Genomic DNA, 22,076 nt, shown 5'->3' with positions numbered 1-22,076 from the left:
AGTTTAAAAAAAAAAATCTGAACAAGACAAAGAAAGAATCAGTAATTATTACAAAGCCTGAGCCCAACAGGCTGCCTCACTGACTTTGGTTAGCACACAATATCCAGAGCCCACAGCCTTATAAATGTTTTGACTAAATAAAATCAAGTACATTTTACATTTAGTTTTGAATAAATAAAATCAAGTTTATTTCAAAAGATTATTCAGTAAGCAAAAGCCCATGTCATAAAATAAAGGTAAGTGTGTGTTTTATAAAGATATGGAAATGGCTCCTAATTGTGATATAGAAAACATTATGAAACAGCTGGGAACATATTTACTGCATCCAGACAACTCAGCACTTATTCAAGTTAAAGCCATCTTGGGAGGGGGGACAGGGAGGTTCATGACTTGAGATGCAATCAACATGAGTGAAAAAAGTTGTGTTATATCTGAGATACTGACTGAGTATATTTACAGTCTTTTTTTTTGTTATGCTATAAAATGGAACTTGTAATTTATTTCACTTGAATTCAGCTGCTTTTTCACACAGGACAACATACAGGTGTGATTGACAGTCTGCAGTTGAAACATGAGTGGCTACTTTTGAAGATGTAAGACTCGATACCTGAAAATAGGCTAAGTTTAGATATATACAGATACACAATTTTAACTCTGGAGGCACGAGTCCCTCTTCTTGAAATATGAGCCATATATTAAGTACAACTACTTTTTACAGGTTAAAATGTCCTATTTATGATAAGAATATTTAAAAAACACCAAAGAACTGTACGGAATCATACAAGTATGCATCTGGAAAGAATTCAAACATTTGATGATCCCTTTTCTCACTGTTGTCAAAAAGAAAAAAGTTCCTGCTGTGTCTCAAGGCAGCTAAATACACTAATTGGGAATGTTACCCAGCTTTCTGGCTGACCGGCAAACATGTGAATGAAGGCAGATAAGAAAGACACCAGCAATTAGACCGGACGTGAAGGGTAGAAGGCGTTTGGAGTCTATACAATTGGTTTTATTTCCACAGCTGAGGAGCCAAATACTGATGATGAAGGAATTTCTGCACAGGGGCTTATATCTTTCCCCTTATAATTTTCTCTTCCATCTTTAAACTGAATACAACAGGCAGCCTCCAAGATTGGCAAAAAATGACATTTTCTTACTGTGGAGATTGTTGTTTCTTTTTCACATGAGGTATGCAACAGCTCTCAGCCCTTCCTCATTCCCTGTATCACTACCTGCCTGTCTGTGGAGATGCTCCAGCCAGGCATGGAGCAAGGGAGCAGGTTGCATGGGTCTTAATGCACTTCATCACCATGACTAACAAGGACAAACTGAGGAAAAAGGGAGAGGAAAGAATTAGAAATCTGAAGAAAGTAACAGGACATGTAATATATATAATGAGATGGAGAAAATTAGAGTAAACCCACCACCAAACAGAGCTATTGTAGCTGTCCTACAAACAAGATGTCAATCTGGATGCATTCCTCCATTATAATGAAATCTAGATATACCTTGTATTTTAGAAAATTAGGACTAGTAAACTTATAGCTACATATAAATTAGCTATCCTCTCTATAAGGTACCTGTTTGAGAAATACAGAGGTGAAAGGAACGACCCTGGATCAGATGTCATGTATTGATTATTTATGAAGTAAAGCAGAAGACTTTCAAAATGTACTTTCAAGGGTGTTTTAATAATGAAATTGAATTCTAATTTTGAATGTCCTACAGGCCACAGTTTAACGCATGCTTTCAATCCTTTTCAGCCAACATTCTCACCAAAATTAAATGTTGTCTCCCCATGAGCTCCAAATGACGTCTTCTTATTCCTGTGCATCCTCTCTCCTGGTTCTGAACACAATTTGGATGTCAATAGAGTGAATAGGATCACAAAACCAATACAACTTGATTTTTCTCATTACTTTGCATTTAACTCTAATGTTTCTATGTATTATTCTACCAGGCAGTCATATAAAAGGTTTTCGAGCAAGAGAGGTGGACTCTATGCCACAGCATTCATCTGTAGAAAATACTGCATAAAGTTTACAGCATTAACTGATTAGTGCAGTCCAATAATAAAACCTAAAATAACTGTGAACTGCTACTGCTTACAAACATGCAAAAATGTATATTTGGAATACATGTCTTTTCAAATGCACTCTTTATTTGGTTGTTGATTTCATGCCTTTTGAAAGTAATTGTGGGATAAGAGCACTTTGCCTCATAGACTACCTTTTGACTTAAATTTGGAAGAATTTCTTTCACTATTTAATGTGCAGAAATTCACTGTAGCCTACTAACAAACAGACTTCTTTCACAGTCAGTGCAGGCTCATTTCTTTACCAGTATCTATTATTTGCATACATACATTATACATGTAATAAAAGCCTGCTTTGATAGACATTCTAAACTGATCAGAGTAATTTAAAAAATTGCAAAAGCCTATCTGCTAACTTCTACTTTAACTAGGCTAAATATAATGACTAAAACCCATCTTGAATACAGAATTAATATTATATTTTAACCATTCAATGGTAAACAAAATACGCTACTCAAAACTGGCTTTCTGCATATGCAGCCTATCACCTTACAACTTTAAAGAAAGTAGGAGTGACTTAGGACCCATTTAATATGTGACAGATTTTTTTTCCCCGTAAGTTTTAGAATGACACTAAAACATAATTTTCCTATTCCCCTGAATTTGACTCTGAGATGAAATAATAATTTAAACATGATACAGGTGTTACTAAATAGAGCTATTAAATTTGCTCTGTAATAAAGCTGATCCAAGGAATTCTCCCTTTAATGGGGCTGAAACGAGGTCTCAAAGCAGCTGGTTAGAAACAAGACAGTGTCAGTGTGGGTCTAAGTATCACCTGGTGACCACGCCTGGCTTTTTGCATGCCAGTCTGAGTTGGCTTTTAGCAAGGTTGTTAGATCTTTGATCTGCTGGTCAAGTACTGGAAGCAATTTAAATCTTTTTCCATCTGTAAAAGCAAATTTCAGGAGAATCAGATTTTAAAAATTCTGTTGATCATCCCAAAGGGGAGACACTGAGGAATTGAGTGTTGGGACCCAGAAGTGAACAAAAGACAAGAAAAAGATGAAAAACATTGCAGAAATTTCAGTGAAGATGTGTGAGATTTTGTTCCCTCTGTCCCCTTCCAAACAACCTTCTGTAAACACAGAATGCCTTAGACAATGTGCAGTAAACCACACATATCTGGTACACCAACAGATGTTAAAAAAGAATTTGACATTGAAAGACACCTTAGGTACAACTCAACAAAAACTATCTTACAATACAGGCGAGCCTATAGTCATACAAACAGGTCTACTTGCTCTGAAAAACTCAAAGCAAACACGTAAAGAAAATGTTTGCAAAGGATAAGCAAGGCACAAATTGTTAACATCTTCCATTACAAGTGCATTTTATGCAACAGAAATGTGACAGAGGTGGTAGTTGTGTTACTGTAATTATAACTATGCATTCAATTTTTATTATCCTCTCTTTTTTATGAAGGTCACCCAAAATCAGTACATGTTTCAGTCTGACTGGAGACAGCTGATATTCAAAGGGCTGTGAAACAGTCAAAGAAATGCAGAAACAGCCTGAGCTTCAACAGAGCTCTCTGACACTGAAAAACCACTGACCACCACACACAGTAGTCTCTTTAACAGGAGAGAGCGATCAATTTGTTGTAGCAGAGATGCTTACTGCCATAATACGGTGTTTAGTACCTATCATCTGGTGTTTTACAGCTAATTAGAGAAGCCTTACCCTCCACATATGAAATTTCTTTGAGTGTTACTCAACTCTTAGCTAAATTTGACAGTGTTATGCAAGAACATGTGCATCCCCCACCTCTGCAAAAGGTTTCTCTTCTGTGCATACTCAATACTGATTTCACACACGGCCTAGCATTTGCTAAAGCTATTTCTGTCCTTAATATAGTTAAAGCAACATAGAGCAGCTACTCAATGGTTGCTTCAAGATATCATGCACTTAATTTGCTGAGTCTTCAACAGTTTACCTTCCTTTTACTGTACTAAAGACCTAGTACTTTACTTAAGAGCTCAAAGCTTATATAAAACGTGAAGAACCTAAGTCACAAGGAATACAGAATGTACTGAAAATGCTAATTAAAAAAAAATAGCTTCTTTATTTGAGCAAAAGTCTACTGCAATAATGAATAGCTGCTTAATTTACTGGTTAAAGTCAAGCAGTATGTTATAGAACTGCCCCAAGATGTTATAAGACATTATCGTCTATTTTCATTCAAAGATCTTTCACGGAAAAAAAAAGCATCAACAATTTGATAAGACCTCTTTTTCCTTTTATCTGCACCCAAACTTTCAGTTTAGTAGAAAATGCGTTAAACAAGCTAAGGAAAGAAAAAGGTCAAGACATTCAAAGCAGACAGCTTGTTTGTGCCAACATATTCAATAGATAATACTCTATTTTATCCAAGCAGGATGACTGCCTAAGAAGACCGAAAAAAAAAAAAAATGGAACCAGAGAAACTTGCTATAAATCAATAGAAACGGTGTTCAACATAGGTCTCCCATATGTCTCATAAATGCTTCAATATTTCTTAGCCCTAAATTGGAAGAGGGTTGAGTACACAAACTTTTCTCCAGCTGCAATAGCGACACATAAATCTTTGTGTATAATTTGTCACTTGATTTCTTTTACTTCTACTTTCAAAACAAGACCACTACTTTCAAAAGGGAAAAAGAACTATGTGGGTTTTGACATGGAAGTTCTTGAGTAAACTGTGGTTTATAGAAATTTCTGGAAAAAAAAAAAGTGAGTTTATCATGACAATCAAATCTTCTTTTTAGAGCTTCTGAAAAGAACTGGCATAGTATTTTTGACAATGTGTAGGGCTTGATGTTATGATTGTATGGATAAGCAAAATCTGAACAGATAGTGTCATAGCAGTAGTGCCACTGGGTACTCTATATGAGCACATAAATGAACCACCCCACAAAACTACATCATGCTTTCTGCAACATCTCAAAGAAATGGATTTAGGACTTGAAGTTATTTGGTTCTGTATATATGCATAAGAAACTTGAAAATATCAATAAGGCGATAATTTTTTTATAGCTTAAAAAAGAGAAGTATCTTTGCGTTCACAATTAATAAAATTTCTAGTATTAATACATACAATGAATTTTAGTTTAATACAAATGCTTGAGAAAAAGATATAGTTATGGCACATTTAGTAGCTTTTCATCACTGCAATTCCAGGCTCTCACAAAGGAGTTTGCTTTAGTAGCCAGGGTTTATTACATGTAGTGGTTTTTTTTTCTAACTAAAGACCACTGTGGAGAGAACAAATCAGGATTAAAATACAAGAAGAATCCATAGGTAGTCCCGCACAAGGACAGACATTCACAGTGCCTAGAATTAATGATCATAGCTTCAAGAACTCAGTGATGAATAAAACACATAAAAAAGGATTAAAAAAAAAGTCTCTGTGATGACATGAAAGATGCATGCAGGACAGTATTGATGTTATATGTTCCAGCTGTTGAATTATGCTTGTCTTTGTTCTTGTCTGAGTGTGCAACAGTCCTGCAGTAACAGCAGGGAAACTTACAGTTCATTAATACAGGAAAACTGCTGCAACGCACACTAACGTTTAAAGAGAAAATGCAAGCTTACGTCTGACTGTGGGAACACAACTGTCCACCAGATTTCACCAGGCAAAACATGTAGTCTGTATTTGTCAGGGGCATTAAAGAAGAAATATTGATACATGTCATTTTTGAGAGAAAAACAAGATTATCTCAATTCATTACAGACTGAAGCAGATAAAGCACATACACTGTTTTATGGCCTTTTATGTCTTGTTTGTTTTCCTGTGATTAAGTAACAGAAGTGTAGACATGTCCTTGCTCTCCTCAGACAACTTTTGAAGGGAAGTCCTGAAGAGCAATCAAATTCTCTTGCAACGACTAACAGCAGGTGCTGGTGCATCAGAAAGTAGGATCAGCATGCAAGGTCCTACCCCAGACAGGGAAGATGGATTTCTCAGCTGAAAAGGGTACAATTACTTTTTCAGTCTTGTAGTATGGAGCACTTAAGTCTCCATCCATGTCCTCATGCCACAGCACACTGCTGCCTATGAGGCTGCACTGCACTCACTGTGCTTAACTGACTTTGCTTAGAACTAACCCTACCAATATAAATGAACCAAGCAGCGGCAAACAGAAACTTCTTAAACCAATGCTTTGAAGCCTAATCCACTGCCATGAAACTGTATTGCCAAAGAGATGCAGCACAAGAAAAAGGTGTGAAAGACTGCAGTGTCTGAGAAATGCAAGGTAAAAACCTACTCAAGAATGTCAACATTCAACTTCCTGTATCTCCTCTTTCCCACCAGAATTTCTTCAAGTTGAATCACAGAACAAGGCTGTGTGAATCAATACACGTTATCTCTGCTGCTTTCCAAAATTATTTTGTCCTGTTTACCCTTCTCTGACCTCCCCTTATCCTCAGGTATGCACCTCACTGACAGGCTTTCAGTAGAAACTCTTGGTTTTAGAGCTTCCTTTGGAGATTTCACCCAGCACTGGGTCTAAGGCCAAGATGAGACCTTGATCTGGAAGGCAAACAACCAGGATACAGTTACATGCTGGCTGATTTAATCTGGTGATTTTACACTGAGAAGAGTTTAAAAGTAGGAGTAAGGACTCTTTTCCTTTCTGAGTAACAAGTAGGGTTTTCAACTGCATTTGAGTTCACACAGATACACCAGCACAGCTCCACAGCTTCACCCTCATGAGAGGGAAGCATTCATCTCCTTTGTCACAAGCTGCTGGAGCTATCTGGGTTCCCAGGTCACTGCCAGCAGAGGTGGGACACGCACTGGAAACGCTCTTTCTCACCTTTTTGTCAGGGAACCTAACGTCACACCACTGTATCTGTAGCTGAGCTCCAGGAAAGGCAGCAAGAAAGGCAAGTCCACACTCAGTGCTCATCAGACCCAGTTTCTGAACATGCTGAGGCTGCTCTAATGGCAGAAAATCACAGAATCATCTAGGTTAGAAAAGACCTTTAAGGTCATTGACTCCAACAGTAAACCTAATATTGCCAAGCCCACCACTGAATCATCTCCCTTAGCATCACATCTTCTAAACACCTCCAGGAACGGTGACTCTACCACCTCCTTAGGCAGCCTAGTCCAATGCTTGACACAACCGTATCTTTGAAGCAATTTTTCCTAATATCCAATCGAAAACTCCTATGGTGCTACTTGAGGCCATTCCCTCTCATCCTATCACTTGCTATTGGGAGAAGAAACCAACACCCACCTATCAGCAACCTCCTTTCAGGTAGTTGTAGACAGTGATAAGGTCTCCCCTCAGCCTTCTTTTCTCCAGGCTAAACAACCCCAGTTCCATCAGCTGCTCCTCAAAGCACTTGTTCTCCAGCCCCTCCACCAGCTTCACTGCCCTTCTTTGGACACGCCCCAGGACCTCAATGCCTTCCTTGTTGTGAGTGGCACAAAACTAAACACAGTATTCAAGGTGTGGCCTTACCAGTGCTGAGTGCTGAGTACAGAGGGACAATCACTTCCCAGGTCCTGCTGGCCACACTATTTCTGATACAAGCCAGAATGCCACTGGCCTTCTTGGCCACCTGGGCACACTGCCAGCTCATATTCTGTTGGCTATCAACCAAGAGCACTGGGCTCACCAAGCAGCTTTCCAGCCATTTATCCCCAAATCTGTAGCATTGCATGGGTTTATTGTGGCCCAAGTGCAGGACCTGACACTTGTCCTTGTTGAGCCACATACAGTTGGCCTCAGTCCCTTGATCCAGCCCGTCCAGATCCCTTTGTAAAGCCTTTCTTCCCTCAAGCAGACCAACACTCCCACCCAACTTGATGTTGCCTGCAAGCTTACTGATGGAGCACTTGATCCCCTTGTCCAGATCATTGATAAGAGATATTAAACAGAATCACACCAACACTGAGCAGTAGAGTACTTTCATGGTGGTTCTGTGTTACGTCTCAACTGGATTAAACTACTAGGGAACACCTGGAGAGAAGGCAAGGAAATTTTTACTTTGTGGGCGAGTCACTTGCCTCCCTGCAAAAATGGAATAAAGGGTCAAAATAATGAAAGAGATGGGAGAAATGTAGTAAGTTCCCTTACAGCTCTTCTGGGAAGAATACTTACAGCTGTAATTTGACTGCTGCTAAAAGTCAGAAATACATTTGCCTTTCCAATTACTGCAATGTATTACTGCTGATTATTAAAAGCAATGTGCACAGCTGAATCACAAGACGACAAGTATTTAGTGTTTCTTCTCATCTTTATCTCAGTGAGGAAGTGTTTTTCTTATGACAGACAGAGGAGATTTGAGTTATAGTAACTCCAAGTGCTCTGTCTTCATCTATTTTACTGCAAGCAAAAATATCAGAATCCACCAACTTTTTAAAATTCAATTTTCAAATAATTGGCAGAACGGATGGAGTCAAAAAGCAGCAGGCGCATCTCTTCTCTTACTTCAACAATCTGACACCTCCAGTCAAAATAATCAAAGCAGCTGCAGTCTGATCCTTCATCTTCCCTTTCAAGATATTTTTCTCTTAGCTTTTCCTTCAGTCACTGAAAAAGGATGGCTTACAGATCAATAACACAAGTATATTTGCACAATAAAAACCAAAACCACAGGGTGCATTCCTCCTTTACACACCTGTCAAATGTAGATCTGTTAAAAATCCTGAAAATAAGACATCAGTTTTCAAATTAGATTTTGGATTCTAGATATAATAAACAACAAATCACCTTGAAAATAGGTATCTACCTGACAGGATTCTCAAAACGAGGATAAAGGACAGTCTTGTTGATATGTATTTTAGTCATATACATATTTTAAATATTTTATTTTACCATCAATGTACTATTATAATTTTATAGGAACAAAAAAGCACAAATTTTACACTCATGAGCCAAAAAGGGTTAAGCTGTTAGCACAGAAAGATCATTTTATGAGTCAGAAAGCTGGGAAAATTTTATTTCACCAAACAGCCCAAAAAGGGAGTCTCACTTCTAGGAATAGTCAAATGAGAATATAATATTTTAATGCTAAATATTGCAAGCAATCAAAAGAATAAACAAAAAAGTAATGTAACAATCACAATATGCTGAAATTATCCAAACATGAACAGGGAGGAGACTAAGTAGGGTATTGCTTGACATTGTATCACTTTTTAAAATTTAGGTACCATTTGTACCTGTCTTGCTACATGGATTTAAGTAAAAAAATCCTGGATGAAACTATGATCCACTTGATCTATTTATAGCAAGGAGGGGAAGGCTTTTAGGAAAAATAACTGCAAGAAGTAATATTTCGGCAGCTACGATCTCATCCAAAGCTAGAGAATGCCACCTGAAACTTGCACATTAAGCTTTCATATCAGATCCAATAAAAGATTGGTTACTTACTATTAGAGCTGTATCTGTTCAAGTAAGTAAAGTAAAAACAAAACTTTAAAAATGTTTTTCTAAAAATTTTAGTTTTAAAAAAAATTTAAGTTAAAAAATACAAAGGTAGTTGTAAAAGTTGTATGACTAAACTCTATTGTTGACATTTACATCACAAAAATGGAAGAATAAGGGTAAATAGTTATTCCTACTTTCACAAAGGATAATTTTCTCATTAACCTTTGATACTTTATGACAGCCTATAAGGTATCTCAGCATACACGTTGCACCACAGGACTGATTATTTTAAAGGTATGAAACAGAAGGTTTATTCATTTCATATTCTCTATCGTAATGAATTTGGGAATACAAACCTGGTGACTATGAAATGCAAGAGGAAAATGTCTGTGCAGCATTGGAGGTTAAATGTACACAGGAGGTTTTCAGAGGTTTCTGTAGGCTCTACAGATGAATGTTAGAGGGAATTCTGCTATGTTTTTTGCTCTAGAATGTGCACTGGCTTTACACAGAATATAGATAAAAAGATGGCAGGAACAGAACCAGAAAAGCATCAGTAAGGGCCTTTCCAAGTCTTCATTTTTAATTAATCTCTCTCATACTATGAATTATGCAGAATCCAGACACTCTTCATAGTTCAAGGCCAGTGTTACACTTAAAATGTTCCTAACCTGGGAACACAGAGTATCTTTCTCCCGGGTGTCACAGATTCACTTTGGGCTCCTACTGATTCTTCTTAAGGTTTATTTAGCCAATGACTAGTTTATGTAACTAACATTAAATTTGCCAAAGGAAACACTTCTGAATTGGTATCTAATGTCAGTCTAATTTTGTACCAAAGCATTTCAATGCTACCTACAGTCAGAACTCAGTGGTATATTTCATGTAATGTTATAAATCAAGTTGCAATTATGAAAAAACGATATTTTTAAGTTTCCTTCCATTATTTACATTTTCTTATTAAGTATAACCCAAAACCTACTTTGTTTCTTCCTGCTTTTTTTGGGGGGAGTGGGTTAGTAAGGAGGAAGGGGATTCAGATCTTTGCCAAGGACTCAAATACTGTGTCTGGGGGTTTGTTTTCATTGCAGATGACAAGTACCTGCCTGCATAACAACACACATCAGCTAAGACCCCACTCAAACAGAAATTGGGTTAGTTCCTGAACTGGTTGGAAAAGAGCCAATTCAGTACAACATCAAAAAGCATAATCCTTTTGTTGTCCAAACTAGTCTTTTTCCAAGCCACCGCACCACATCATGTGAGTCAGTGTCAGCTAGGGCCCTTCTGCAAGTTGGGCCACTGTTCCTGCCCTGAAGTCATTACGCTTCCAAAAGTCATTCCTGCTTCCAAACCCTCCATGGCAGTCCACTACCAGCTCTGAGCACAGGATAACTGTTCCCAGGTAAAACCCTCCTATTTCCTCATGAGTTAATGCTTTAACTCAACGGTTCTCCCTGCACACAAAATAAACACCTTACAACAAGAAGTTTCCAGCTGTAGAACATGAATGGCCAGTTCAAGTTACCAGTGCTACTTATCTAATAGATCTAATAGACATACATACAAATATATATGTATACCCACTGATGCATATATAGAGATATATATATTACGCATATATATATGTATAAGCACGCGCAGATATAAACACAGGTTCAGATCCTATATCTTACTGAACTCAAGAATAACTAAGAGCCCTAATGCCTGTACAAACCTGCACCAGTAATTCCAACCCTGACAACTTTGTAGAAGTACCTGTTTAAGTTTAGAAAAACAAAATATTAGGAAAAAAAAAACACCTCCCCAAAAAATCTCCAGTCTACGTTGACCTGAATTGAGATGTGAAATGTACATCAATCATTTAGACTAGAAAAGATAAAATTATGTAAATTATCTCCAAAATAGTATATCACAAATAATAAAAGCTCAGCATTTACTTTAAGGTGATTACAAACATTTTGGCAACCTTTAATGATGGCCTGTGCCCTGAAATCCTGTTTTCCCCTCTGTGTTCGAATCAGTACTCTCTTTTAAGTGAAAAGACATGCGTCAACCGCTTAAAAAACATGGCATTCAGATAGCTAGCCCAGCTGCCAAGAAAAGTGAAGTTCTGGATTACAGCGTACTGCCTCAGATGCTGGCAAAAGTAAACCAGACCCTATAAACCTCAAGAAAGTTAATGAACTAGGTCATTCACGTCTTAACTGGAAATTACCTTGCTTAGAGTGTCCGGCAGCATCTACCTCTACCCAATATCAGTGAAAAAGTTCACCTTTGTGACAGCCTGAGCAGCCTGCAAACATATACCTCAATTCTGCCTTTCCCAAGGTCCATCAAAGACACTCACTCCTCACCGGTCACAGACAGCACCCACAAAGCCACTTCTCATTGTCTCATATGATTCACACAACCGTCTACAGCCTCTGTTGACCCCCACACCAGCATCTGGCCCAACGCCCAGACCCGTCAGTCACCGCCACCCGAGCGACAGCGAGGTCTGGCCTGAGCACACTTACTCTGCACTCAGCTCAGCAGCCACAGGTAGGAGGTAGCATGTGGTTATCACCATTTACAACTGGCTAGCAACAGGCACATCACAGTCTGGGAACCTCTGCTATAACCTCTGCAGCATCAATCACAAAGCAGAGGCTGACAGCTAACAGGTTGTGTGCCATGGAGACCAGAAGAAAGAGGAGGAGGAAATGTCTGGACGAGGAGTCAAGATGCACGCAGGTGTTTGTAACTAACTTAGAACTGGTCAAAATATTTCTTCAACATTTCTTCTTTCAATAAAAAATGGATTTAGTTTTACACACAATAAAAAGAACATTTATATTACTACCCTTTATACAGGAATTTGAATACAGTTAAATTGAGAGCAAAGACATCTCATCAAGGAAGTGAGCAGGTGCATGTGAGAGCAGGCAGGAGAGCTATGTTTGTCCTAAGGACTTTTTTCAGTACAGTTTCTATTCCTGCTGATTGTTTGAAGAATGTCAGGATACTAAAGGACCCATCTACAGTTAGGTATCTAGACTCAGGCTGTGTTAATATCCCTTCACTCTTTTTTTTTTTTTTTCCCTACTTATACCCAAGAAGCAGAAGAGGAAAGGATATCTATGAAATGGACTTGATCACTCTAATCAAGTATGAATAGGAGATAACATGTTTTTTTTAATTAGAGAGGGTACTATTTGTGGAGCATTTCATTTCAGGTTACATGAGACCCTGCTAGAAGAAACAATTCCAACCTTTGAACAATGCAGCCAAACAGAGAGAACAGATAAACTGTTCAGGGAAACAACCAACATTATGACAGGCACTAGTATAGAATAAGTGTATACACTTCAACTGAAGATAACACAGAACATGAATAGAAACAAGAAAAAAAAAAACTGTAGGTCACAGACAGCATTATATAGGGAGATGCTTTACATCCTAATGTTACAGTCCTAAGAAAAAGCAACAGAAATGAATGAAGAAAACGAGTATCTGTAACCTGATTTGAGCAGATCCAGCAACGCAGAACTCTCTTGCAGCTAAGCAACAACCTATTTGCAACTGTACTTTTGGATCAACAACTCGTTTATTTCTAGCTAGACCACTGTGCCAGCTCCCAGGCAATCCCAGTAACTCCAACATGTGACATTAGCTATCTAAAAGATAACATGCAATGAAAGTATTCTAAAACAAAAGGGCAAATAAGAAGAAATCAATGAAAAAAAAATCCATTCGCAGCAGCTAACACAAAGTACTACCCTATGTTGCTATGGTTTTGGGTGCTGTACAGCACCACAATGTACTTGTAATTGAGAGAAAATAGAAAGAGTCTCCATGATGGAACAAGCTGTCATAATATAAGGACACACATCAAGGTGATGGGCACTTCTGGTCTGTCAAAAATGCTACTGCAGCTTAAGCAGACATACCTTAACTAACTTTGCAGCTGCCTGCTAGCAGCATGGGGTCATTCAGAGGCTGAGAAACCTGTCTGAGAGTGAATAAATACTTAAATAACTAGTCTTGGCACACTGCACTGGATAATTACATCTGACAATCTTTTTCAAGCCTTCAGCCTTGCAGGGTTATGTAGGCATTATCCCAGCCTGCTACACTATTCAAAGCTGAGGTTCCCAACCCATGCATGGAGGCAATGCATTACACTCAAGACACTGCATTATTACTCACAGTCACAAGCCATCACCACTACTACAGCACACATAAGAAAGTAAAACACAACAGATTATATTATTTCCAAAGAGCCAGCAAAGGGATGTCTGGCATCAAACTTTCAGCGGTTCACCATCTTAACATAAAGATGATTTAAATGGCATTTTAAACTAGGACTATGTATATTTCAAGTCTTAAGAAACTCCTAAAAGGATGCTAGCAGTAGACCATTAGGTGCAGTGTAAACAAAGCAGAGCTGAGAGGAATTGCTATTTCCTATTACAGATACAACTACCGACATCTGGAAGGCCACAATCTGACTTTTATAGCCATTTAAGAAGTTTCGCAATCAAAGGATATTGAGAACAATCCTTAAAATAGAACAAAGAACATAGGGCTGTCATTTAGTCCAAGGTGAGAAATAGAACCTGGATTATTAACTAGCACTTTCAGTATCCAATATATTAGAAATAACTGAAAAAAAAAATGTTGTTTTCTGAAATCATGAAGTTATTGTATAGAACTAATTTGAAAACTATTTCTGCATAAGAAACTCTAACGACATGGGAGAAAAAAAAGGGGCAAAACCTAATCTCAACAGAAGAAACTAAAGAGAAGAAAGAAGTTACTCTTGCAGAAGAGAAGAGGTTTACAGGATACCTGACTTATTGTATCTCAGTCAAAAAATATTTTATATCATGATGCACTTCAGGCAAAATAAATCAACAGAATATTTGCACTGATTTTACTGGTTTGGAAAAGAATTACTGAAGTCCCCTTTCTTATGCACAAACTCATTTAGTAGTGAATTTAAAGGTCTCGCTATTATATGCAACTCACAGTCTTCTTTTGATCCCTGCTTTCTCACTAAGAGCAATTATTTAAGGAATAATTAATTGAATACTTGCAAGGAACGCACAAAAAATTCTTTACCTACTAACACTTATTTTTAATCTTCATCCTTCAAAACTAAAAAGCTTTTCTCAGTAGGAATTACTATTTTTAAAATTTTAACACTAAAAGCAATTTATGTATTGGGCTTCTTTTTTTTTTTGCCTCTGAATGTTTAAGAGTCATGTTTTTATGGAATCAGGAAATTCAGTAAGATATCAGTACAAGTCCTTAGATTTGGGCATTATTAGGGTGCCCTACTCAGCCACAACACAGGTCTCTTTATCACAGAATCATAGTCACAGAACCATAGAATGGTTTGGATTGGAAGGGACCTTAAAGATCATCTTGTTTCAACCCACCTGCTACGGGCAGGGACATCTCTCACTAGATCAGGTTGCTCAAGGCCCCCATCCAGCCTGTCCTTGAACATTTCTAAGGAGTGGGCATCCACAGGTTCCCTGGGCAACCTGCGTCAGTGCCTCATCACCCTCATTGTGAAGAATTTCTTCCTAATGTCTAATCTAATTCTTCCCCCCTTCAATTTATAGCCATTTCCCCTAGTCCTATCACTACATGTTACTGTAAAAAGCTTCTCCCCAGCTTTCTTGTGCGTCCCCTTCAGGTATTGGAAGGCCACTGTAAGGTCTCCCCAGAGCCTTCTCTTCTCTCAGCCTGTTCTCAAAGCAGAGGTGCTCCATTCCTCTAGTCATCTTTGCAGCCCTCCTCTGGACCTGTTCCAATGGTTACATATCTTTCTTATTTTGGGGATTCCACAACTGGACACAATACTTCAGGTGGGATCTCATGAGAGCAGAGTAGAGGGACAGAATCACCTCCCCTGCCCTGCTGGCCACGCTTCTTTTGCTGAAGCCCAGGATACAGTTGGTCCTCTGGGCTGCGAGCGCACATTGCCAGCTCATGTCAAGCTTCTCATTGACCAGCACCCCCAAGTCCTTCTCCGCAGGGCTGTTTTCAATCACGTTGTCCTGCATCCTGTACAGAAACCGTGGATTGCCCTGACGTAGGTGTAAGACCTTGCACTTGGCCTTGTTGAACCTCAGGAGGTTCACACAGATCCACTTCTCCGTCTTGTCCAGGTCCCTCCAGATAACATTCCATCCTTCTGGTCTGACAACTGCACCACTCAGCTTGGTGTCATCTGCAAACTTGCTGAGGGTGCACTCAATCCCGCTGTCTACATCATTGATAAGAAAATTAAACAGCACTCGTCCCAGTACGGACCCCTGAGGGACACTGCTTGTTACGGATCTCCAACTGGACATCGAGCTGTTGACCACTACTCTCTGAATACGACCATCCAACCAATTTCTTATCCACTGAACAGCCCACTCATCAAATCCATATCTCTCCAATTTAGAGGGAAGGATGTTGTGGGGGACCGTGTCAAAAGTTTTACAGAAATCCAGATAGATCACATCCCTTGCTTTTCCCCGTCCACTGATGCAGTTAGCTCATCATCAAATGCCACTGAGATGGTCAGGCAGGACTTGCCCCTGGTGAAGCCATGCTGGCTGTCTCAAATCACTTCCCCATAGCCCCATACTATGGACTATGAATAGGATTCCCAGGAAATCCTCAATGCCTTGAAGGTTTTTTATCCCTTTTTAAAAAACAAACAAACCAAGCAAAATCCCTTTCTGCATTTGCATTGCTAAACTGTTCTAACCAAGATAATTTTATCTCAGCTTCAAGTTTAACAGCTTCACTTGAAGATTCCTTTCCCCAGGAATAGTTGCTGGCCTGCAGGTAGCCTCATCAGTTGCTTCTCCCTGTCCCTGGAGGACTGGAACATGCGCCCATAGCTCCACCTCCCTTTCAGTAAGTCACATGCCAAAGTGAGTCAGCAAAATCTGCTTAACCATTTTCCAGAGAATCAATGCTTGTATAAAATTAATAAATAAAGAAGGCTAGAATGAGTATTTTCTTACAAGATTTTTTGGCTTTATTGTCCCTGTTTGGATACCTATCAGATATGCATATTATATTTTGTCTTCATGTTACACAAATATTTTGAAACTATAAAAATCCAAATTTAAAGACCTTAAAATATTCCTTAAAATTTGCCATTATGTGCTCTATTACTATATTTTTCTGTTCAGTTTAAGGTGTTTTCCCTAGCTGTAAGGAAGGAAAATGGATGTCATTAAACTCTTTTCATTAAGAGCGTGACACAGTTCAACAGTTTTTTATCTACCCTTAATTCACTATCATTTTCCCTCCACTGCTGCATTATTCATGCATGTCATCCTCTTCTAATTCCTGTGACAAACACAATTGCAATGACTTTATTTAGGATCAGCACTTCCACTCACATTAGTAAAAAGCAAAAACTTAAAACAGCTGCGTCACTTGGCTCTGTCTGATAGCTGGTCAGGGCAAAGGCTGGGCAGCCATGCAGAGCAGGCAGCAAAACCTGCTGCCTGTGGGAAACAGGTCTGGGTGCACACCCAGGAACCAGGCAGCACCAACAGAAGTTACTGCTTCATTCATTTTACTGTGTTTCAGGGAGGTTAAGGACTGAATCACCAATAAAGGCAGCAAAGCACACACTATCATACAGTAGATCTACTGGGTCAGGTTTAATTTACTTCCTTTTAAACGTTTATTTCAAACATAAGGACCAAATACACATAACATTTAATATTATTAATCTTGAACGTTACATTAGACTACAAATCACACTACTATAGCCACCACATAAAATGATTTCCATATATTAAAGCCTAAAATGATTTTTAGCATTCGACTTGAGAAACAAAACTGCTAGTGTACTTCGAGTTTTAATCCATTTTAAAGCACAAATTATTTAAACAACTCATTTTATGTTTTCTATATGACTGGAATTACCCATTGTTATAGCAGGTTGATTTTGGCAGTGCATTTGCTACTTTGACTGTTCACAAGCTGTCTTGCAGTCTCAGACGGTGTCAGACCTAGAGACTATATCTTATGCCAGCTGGAGTGAGAACATTGCTTTGATGTATAGAAACATGGTTTTAAGGAGTCAGGGTCTGTTAGCAGTTTCTCTACAAACTACAATGGCAGCTGTGCTAGAGGTCATGAATATTACATAAGGCCTGTCCATGCATTCAAGCCAGCATCAGTAAGCCAAATTCCCATAGCAACACTTGCATAGATTTACTCATTGCTGAGATGCATCAGTTCAAGCAGTAAGAGCTCTACTGCTACCCTGATTAGTCTGCAAGATATTACTTCAACTTTTCTTTTAAAGATTATGCATTTACTGATAAAATTTGACACTTCACCTGAATTTCCCCACAGCCTTTATCATCTTTCCTAAAAGCAAAGAAATCTCAAACTAGCAAAAAGCAACCCTGATGAAACTGAAACTTCTGATTACAATCAGCAACATCTGTACGATGCAAGGTGGAAGGGAATAAGTGGGCTGCTTCTGTGTTTTTTCTGTCATACTGATCCCAGGATGGCAGGACCCAACTTCAAATTGATGTTCAGCATCTCCTACAGTTGGCAAGTTCCAGCAGTTCATTAAAAAGCTGCTTTAGGAGCTCTTATTAAATAATAGTCAACAATTACATTTTTTCAAAACACATCTTTGGCTTCTCTGTTGAAGTTTTCTGACTCAATGAAGCTGTCTGCTTGTGCACTATAGTACTGTATTATTTATAGAGCTGGTCCTTGCCTGTGCATAGCTCAATGATCTGGACTCCTAAATTTCTGAAGAACCCTTGTAAAACAGGTGGCGAAAATGGACAGAGGCAAAGCTGACAGCAGAAAAAGAAACACAATGGGAGACGAAAGGGAGATAAGGAAATAAAAAAACAAGGCAAGATGGAGGAGGGGAGCCTGAGGGAAAGTAAGAGAGAAATGCAAATCAGGAGGGATCTGAGGAGGGATCTCAATATTGTATTTAAGTATTTAAATATAAGTTGAAAATGGAAAACAGTAAGACACTGAGATCTGGCACACAGCACACACAAAAAAGAAAAACTGGAAAAAAGCGACAAATTAATTCTAACAAATCAGATGAGCATGATATTTACAGGTGCAATAGTATTTAAAGATACAGCATGGATGAAAGAAAACAAGCCCATACCCTGTAACTGCTAAACCCCTCACAGTCCTCAATGCAACTCATGGAAAATATATAAACACAAAGCAAGAACCTAAAGCTCATTGAGTATTTCCTTGCTAGATTGTCACTGTCTGCCAGGAGTATGGAGATAGAAGGAGAAATCTTAACAAGTCCTGGAGTGTATTACTCACAGGGTCATTTAACACACAAACTGTAAACAAAGTAAGAAAGTCAGTGAAGTCTTCAGGAAAAAAAGACCTTTGTAACAGATGCTCCCTATTTATATATAACACACAGGGAGTGATCCTTCATTGAAGGAAGATGAATAAGATGTTTGAGGGCTGATTTGTATCCCTCTTAAGTTTTGAGTGCCATAGTGATCCACTCCAAACTTTCACAAACACCTACAGAAAGGACTCAAAGCTTTGACACTATAATAAATGCATATATTTAATGAAAGAAGAAATGCACACATTTAAATGAGACCATTCTGAAATACACAGAAACCTTTGTAAGAGTTCTTGTGCTATACGTTAGCACATAAAAAATATTTGAATTAGTAATGGATGAGATGATAATCCTTTAAAACCAAATATTTTATGAGTGCATGACATGAAACAACATCTTACCTTTGCTTTTTCCAGCTGTGCCTGGGCCTGTCGCTCTGCCTCTCTCCGCACTGCTTCCCTGTCTTCTTCCAGGGATACATCTGAATCAGATGGACGGCTGGTGTAGGAGTCCGCCGAACCCTGCACAAGAAAGGAAAAATAATGTCAAATAATTGTTTTGATGTTAAGAAAAAAAAAGAAGAGGAAATGGTTATACACCTTGCCTTTTCTCTTCCTTCTGTATCCCTGAAAAGAGAATAACTGGGCTAAAAGGAAAGCCACTTAGAAAAATTAATGCTAGGCAAATGCTTTCTTCTGGAGACTTTCCAAAAGTGCAGGTGTCTTCCCTATATTCCCTGCACTATCCTCATGTTCTTATTTGTGTGCTTTTCATCTGGCAGAGCCAGTTGTTTGGTAGAGTTACAGCAGTGGTGCAGTGCAGGGCTGAAGGACACACAGGGCTGAAGGAAGCAGCTTCAAGGATGGCTCCATAAAAATTAAAACTCTAAACAGTGACAGCATTAGGAACAGACATTTTCAAATCCAAATGCAAATTCAGTGTCGATAACTATTGTTACACAATATGACTGCTAACAGATTTAATGTCTGCTACCCATTTTTATTTTAGGGCAACCTCTTTACCTGACACACTTTCCCCATCAGAACCACAAATGGCTCACATCCATATTTGCCCCTCAGCTAAACATGCAAATGACCACAAATCAACTTCCAACTAATAAAATCCGTCTGGACTCAACACATGTCCCCATATCGCCACAATGGAAACAGCCACAATGCCAGAACAGCTCTATAAATAATGACAGCTCTGCTTTGCCTCTGCATCTCCCTGCATACAAAATAGAGTTCTGCTAATTCAATCAGAATGAAAACAACTGTTCTCTCCTCACCGTCTTTTTTCCCCTCCCTCTCTGCCATATATATAATATATGCCATTAATGAAAACGTAGGGCTTACACAGATATCAGAATTCTTCAGACGTCCTCCTTTGGCTCTTTTCAGAAGCCTGATCCAGGTGGCCTTCATTAGCCAGACAGCTCAGTTATTGTCCGCAGCTGCAGCGCCCAGCACTGATCTCATAAAACATGTGCACACTGAGCACCGCAGAATCACTGCTCCTTTCCTATCCATGCTCTGCTGTGAGAGCCTTCCTTCTCTTCCCTCTGCTTTTCAAGCTTGCAACCGCGCTGTTTCCAAGTATCCTACTGCAATTAAACTCTCAAATTTTCTCATGCCAGTAAAAAATAGAAGAGATCACCAAGGGGGAAAAAAAAATCCACGCCACGACCAAAAATCTCAACTTGAATGATAAAAAGGTAAAATAAACCAGGCTTCAGGTAAATGTTGTGAGAGATGCTTCAGTCAATCATAAACCGATCGATCACAGAAAAATACCTAGGGCTTTTTCCTTTCTGGTTTTGGGGGTGGATTCGGCTGTTAAAAATAGTGCTTATAAGAGAACCTTTTAAAATCCTCTGCAAAATGTATTCAGTGACATTTGCAAGTGCAAAGTTCATTTCATCTCTTCCTAGATTGGCTGGGGGTGGGGTAACAGGCTGTTCATATCACTGGGCATGCTCCATATGTGCTGCCTTTTACGCAGATGCTCACATCACACCGGCTTGTTAGCCTATGCCAAATTGCCATTTTACATCTCAGGGGTAAACAGCTGGAAAACGCAAGGTCCCTACAAAACTGGAAAAGCTGGTGCAGCATCTCGCTCCTGTCATGTACGCCTGCTGCGAGCCACATTTCCTGCAGACGCCGGGTTCTGTCACACAGTGCTTCTCTCAGCTGCAAAGCATTGAGCTCCACTCTGCGCTCTCTTACAAAAAATGTAAATCCAAAAACCTGCCTGTTGAGCAGGAATTTAACCCCCTAGTTGCTGCTTACATTTTTCTGACATTAGCAGAAGAAAGAAGCAAAGAATAACTGCAACATAACAGATAAATATTAAATACTAATATGGCAAAAGCCAAACAAAACATTGAATTTCTATATTGTGCTTTTCAGCCACTCTATCCTTCCATAAACTGACATGGGAATAACATGCTAAGACATGGTTATCTAGGGCATTTATGATTCCCTGACTGACATGCAAGACTCTAGTTGAAAAAGGATCACTGTAGCTGATAGCAGCACCTGCCATAGATATATATTCACAGCTATAAGAAAAGTAGAGACTAGAGAATACAGCTGAGAACAACAAAATTGCCCCATCACAGGTGATGCAGCAGCCTACATTTAAGCAATATTAGAGCAAATAATAGTTGTTACTAAACAGTTTAAAATAAAGGTAAATTCCAACTTTCAAAATATTTTATTTTTTTTCTTTCCTGAAGCCCACAGTAGTTACAGCACAGTCTTTAATAAGCTGTATTTGAACTGACATGAACAATATCACTATCTCAGGGATATTTTTCTTGCTGGAGCACAATACATCTACTGCGTTATAGTTATCTCCCAAAACTAAACTGCCTACTGAGCTAAAAAAAAAGGAGCAGAAAATAAAATACACTCCAAGTGTTCTTTAATTTTTTAAAAAATCTTGTCCATTAGGGACCCACTCGGACGCCTCACAGCCTTTCAAATTTGTCTGTTTGTTAAAATTTCCCTTTGCCACAACTTCTGACACAGCTCCACAAAGAAAAGAGTGGCAAAAAAATCAGCAACAGGTGGACGTAAGTTTAGTGCCCAGTTTAAACCAAATTATGTTGACAAACAGTGGCCTGCAGTTGAAACGACTGATGTTATGATATCAGTAAGGAAAGCTGAAACTGTGATGAACGCCCTCAAAGAGCCCCATCCCCCAGGACACTCTGGGGAACCCTAACGCTCAACCCCCT

The 22,076-nt window shown here is 38.9% G+C and overlaps 1 protein-coding gene across 16 annotated transcripts in view; it reads right to left on the bottom strand.

Moving 5' to 3' along the window:
• CACNB2 (calcium voltage-gated channel auxiliary subunit beta 2) overlaps nucleotides 1-22,076 on the bottom strand; it is a 254,983-nt gene that overhangs the window by 70,561 nt on the left and 162,346 nt on the right. For 12 of the 16 annotated variants that reach the window (XM_054057359.1, XM_054057355.1, XM_054057361.1 and 9 more), the window contains one exon: nucleotides 19,234-19,353. In XM_054057359.1, coding sequence (XP_053913334.1) covers nucleotides 19,234-19,353 — 120 coding nt within the window. Of the gene's footprint in view, nucleotides 1-19,233; nucleotides 19,354-20,187; nucleotides 20,769-22,076 lie in introns of those variants that run through there. The other 4 variants (XM_054057365.1, XM_054057360.1, XM_009559059.2 and 1 more) reach the window with 4 other exon arrangements.

Source organism: Cuculus canorus, chromosome 2 (genome assembly GCF_017976375.1).
Source record: "Cuculus canorus isolate bCucCan1 chromosome 2, bCucCan1.pri, whole genome shotgun sequence".
NCBI lineage: Eukaryota > Metazoa > Chordata > Aves > Cuculiformes > Cuculidae > Cuculus > Cuculus canorus.
Note: the sequence above shows the minus strand (reverse complement) of the source record. Positions and strands in the feature narration are given on the sequence as shown.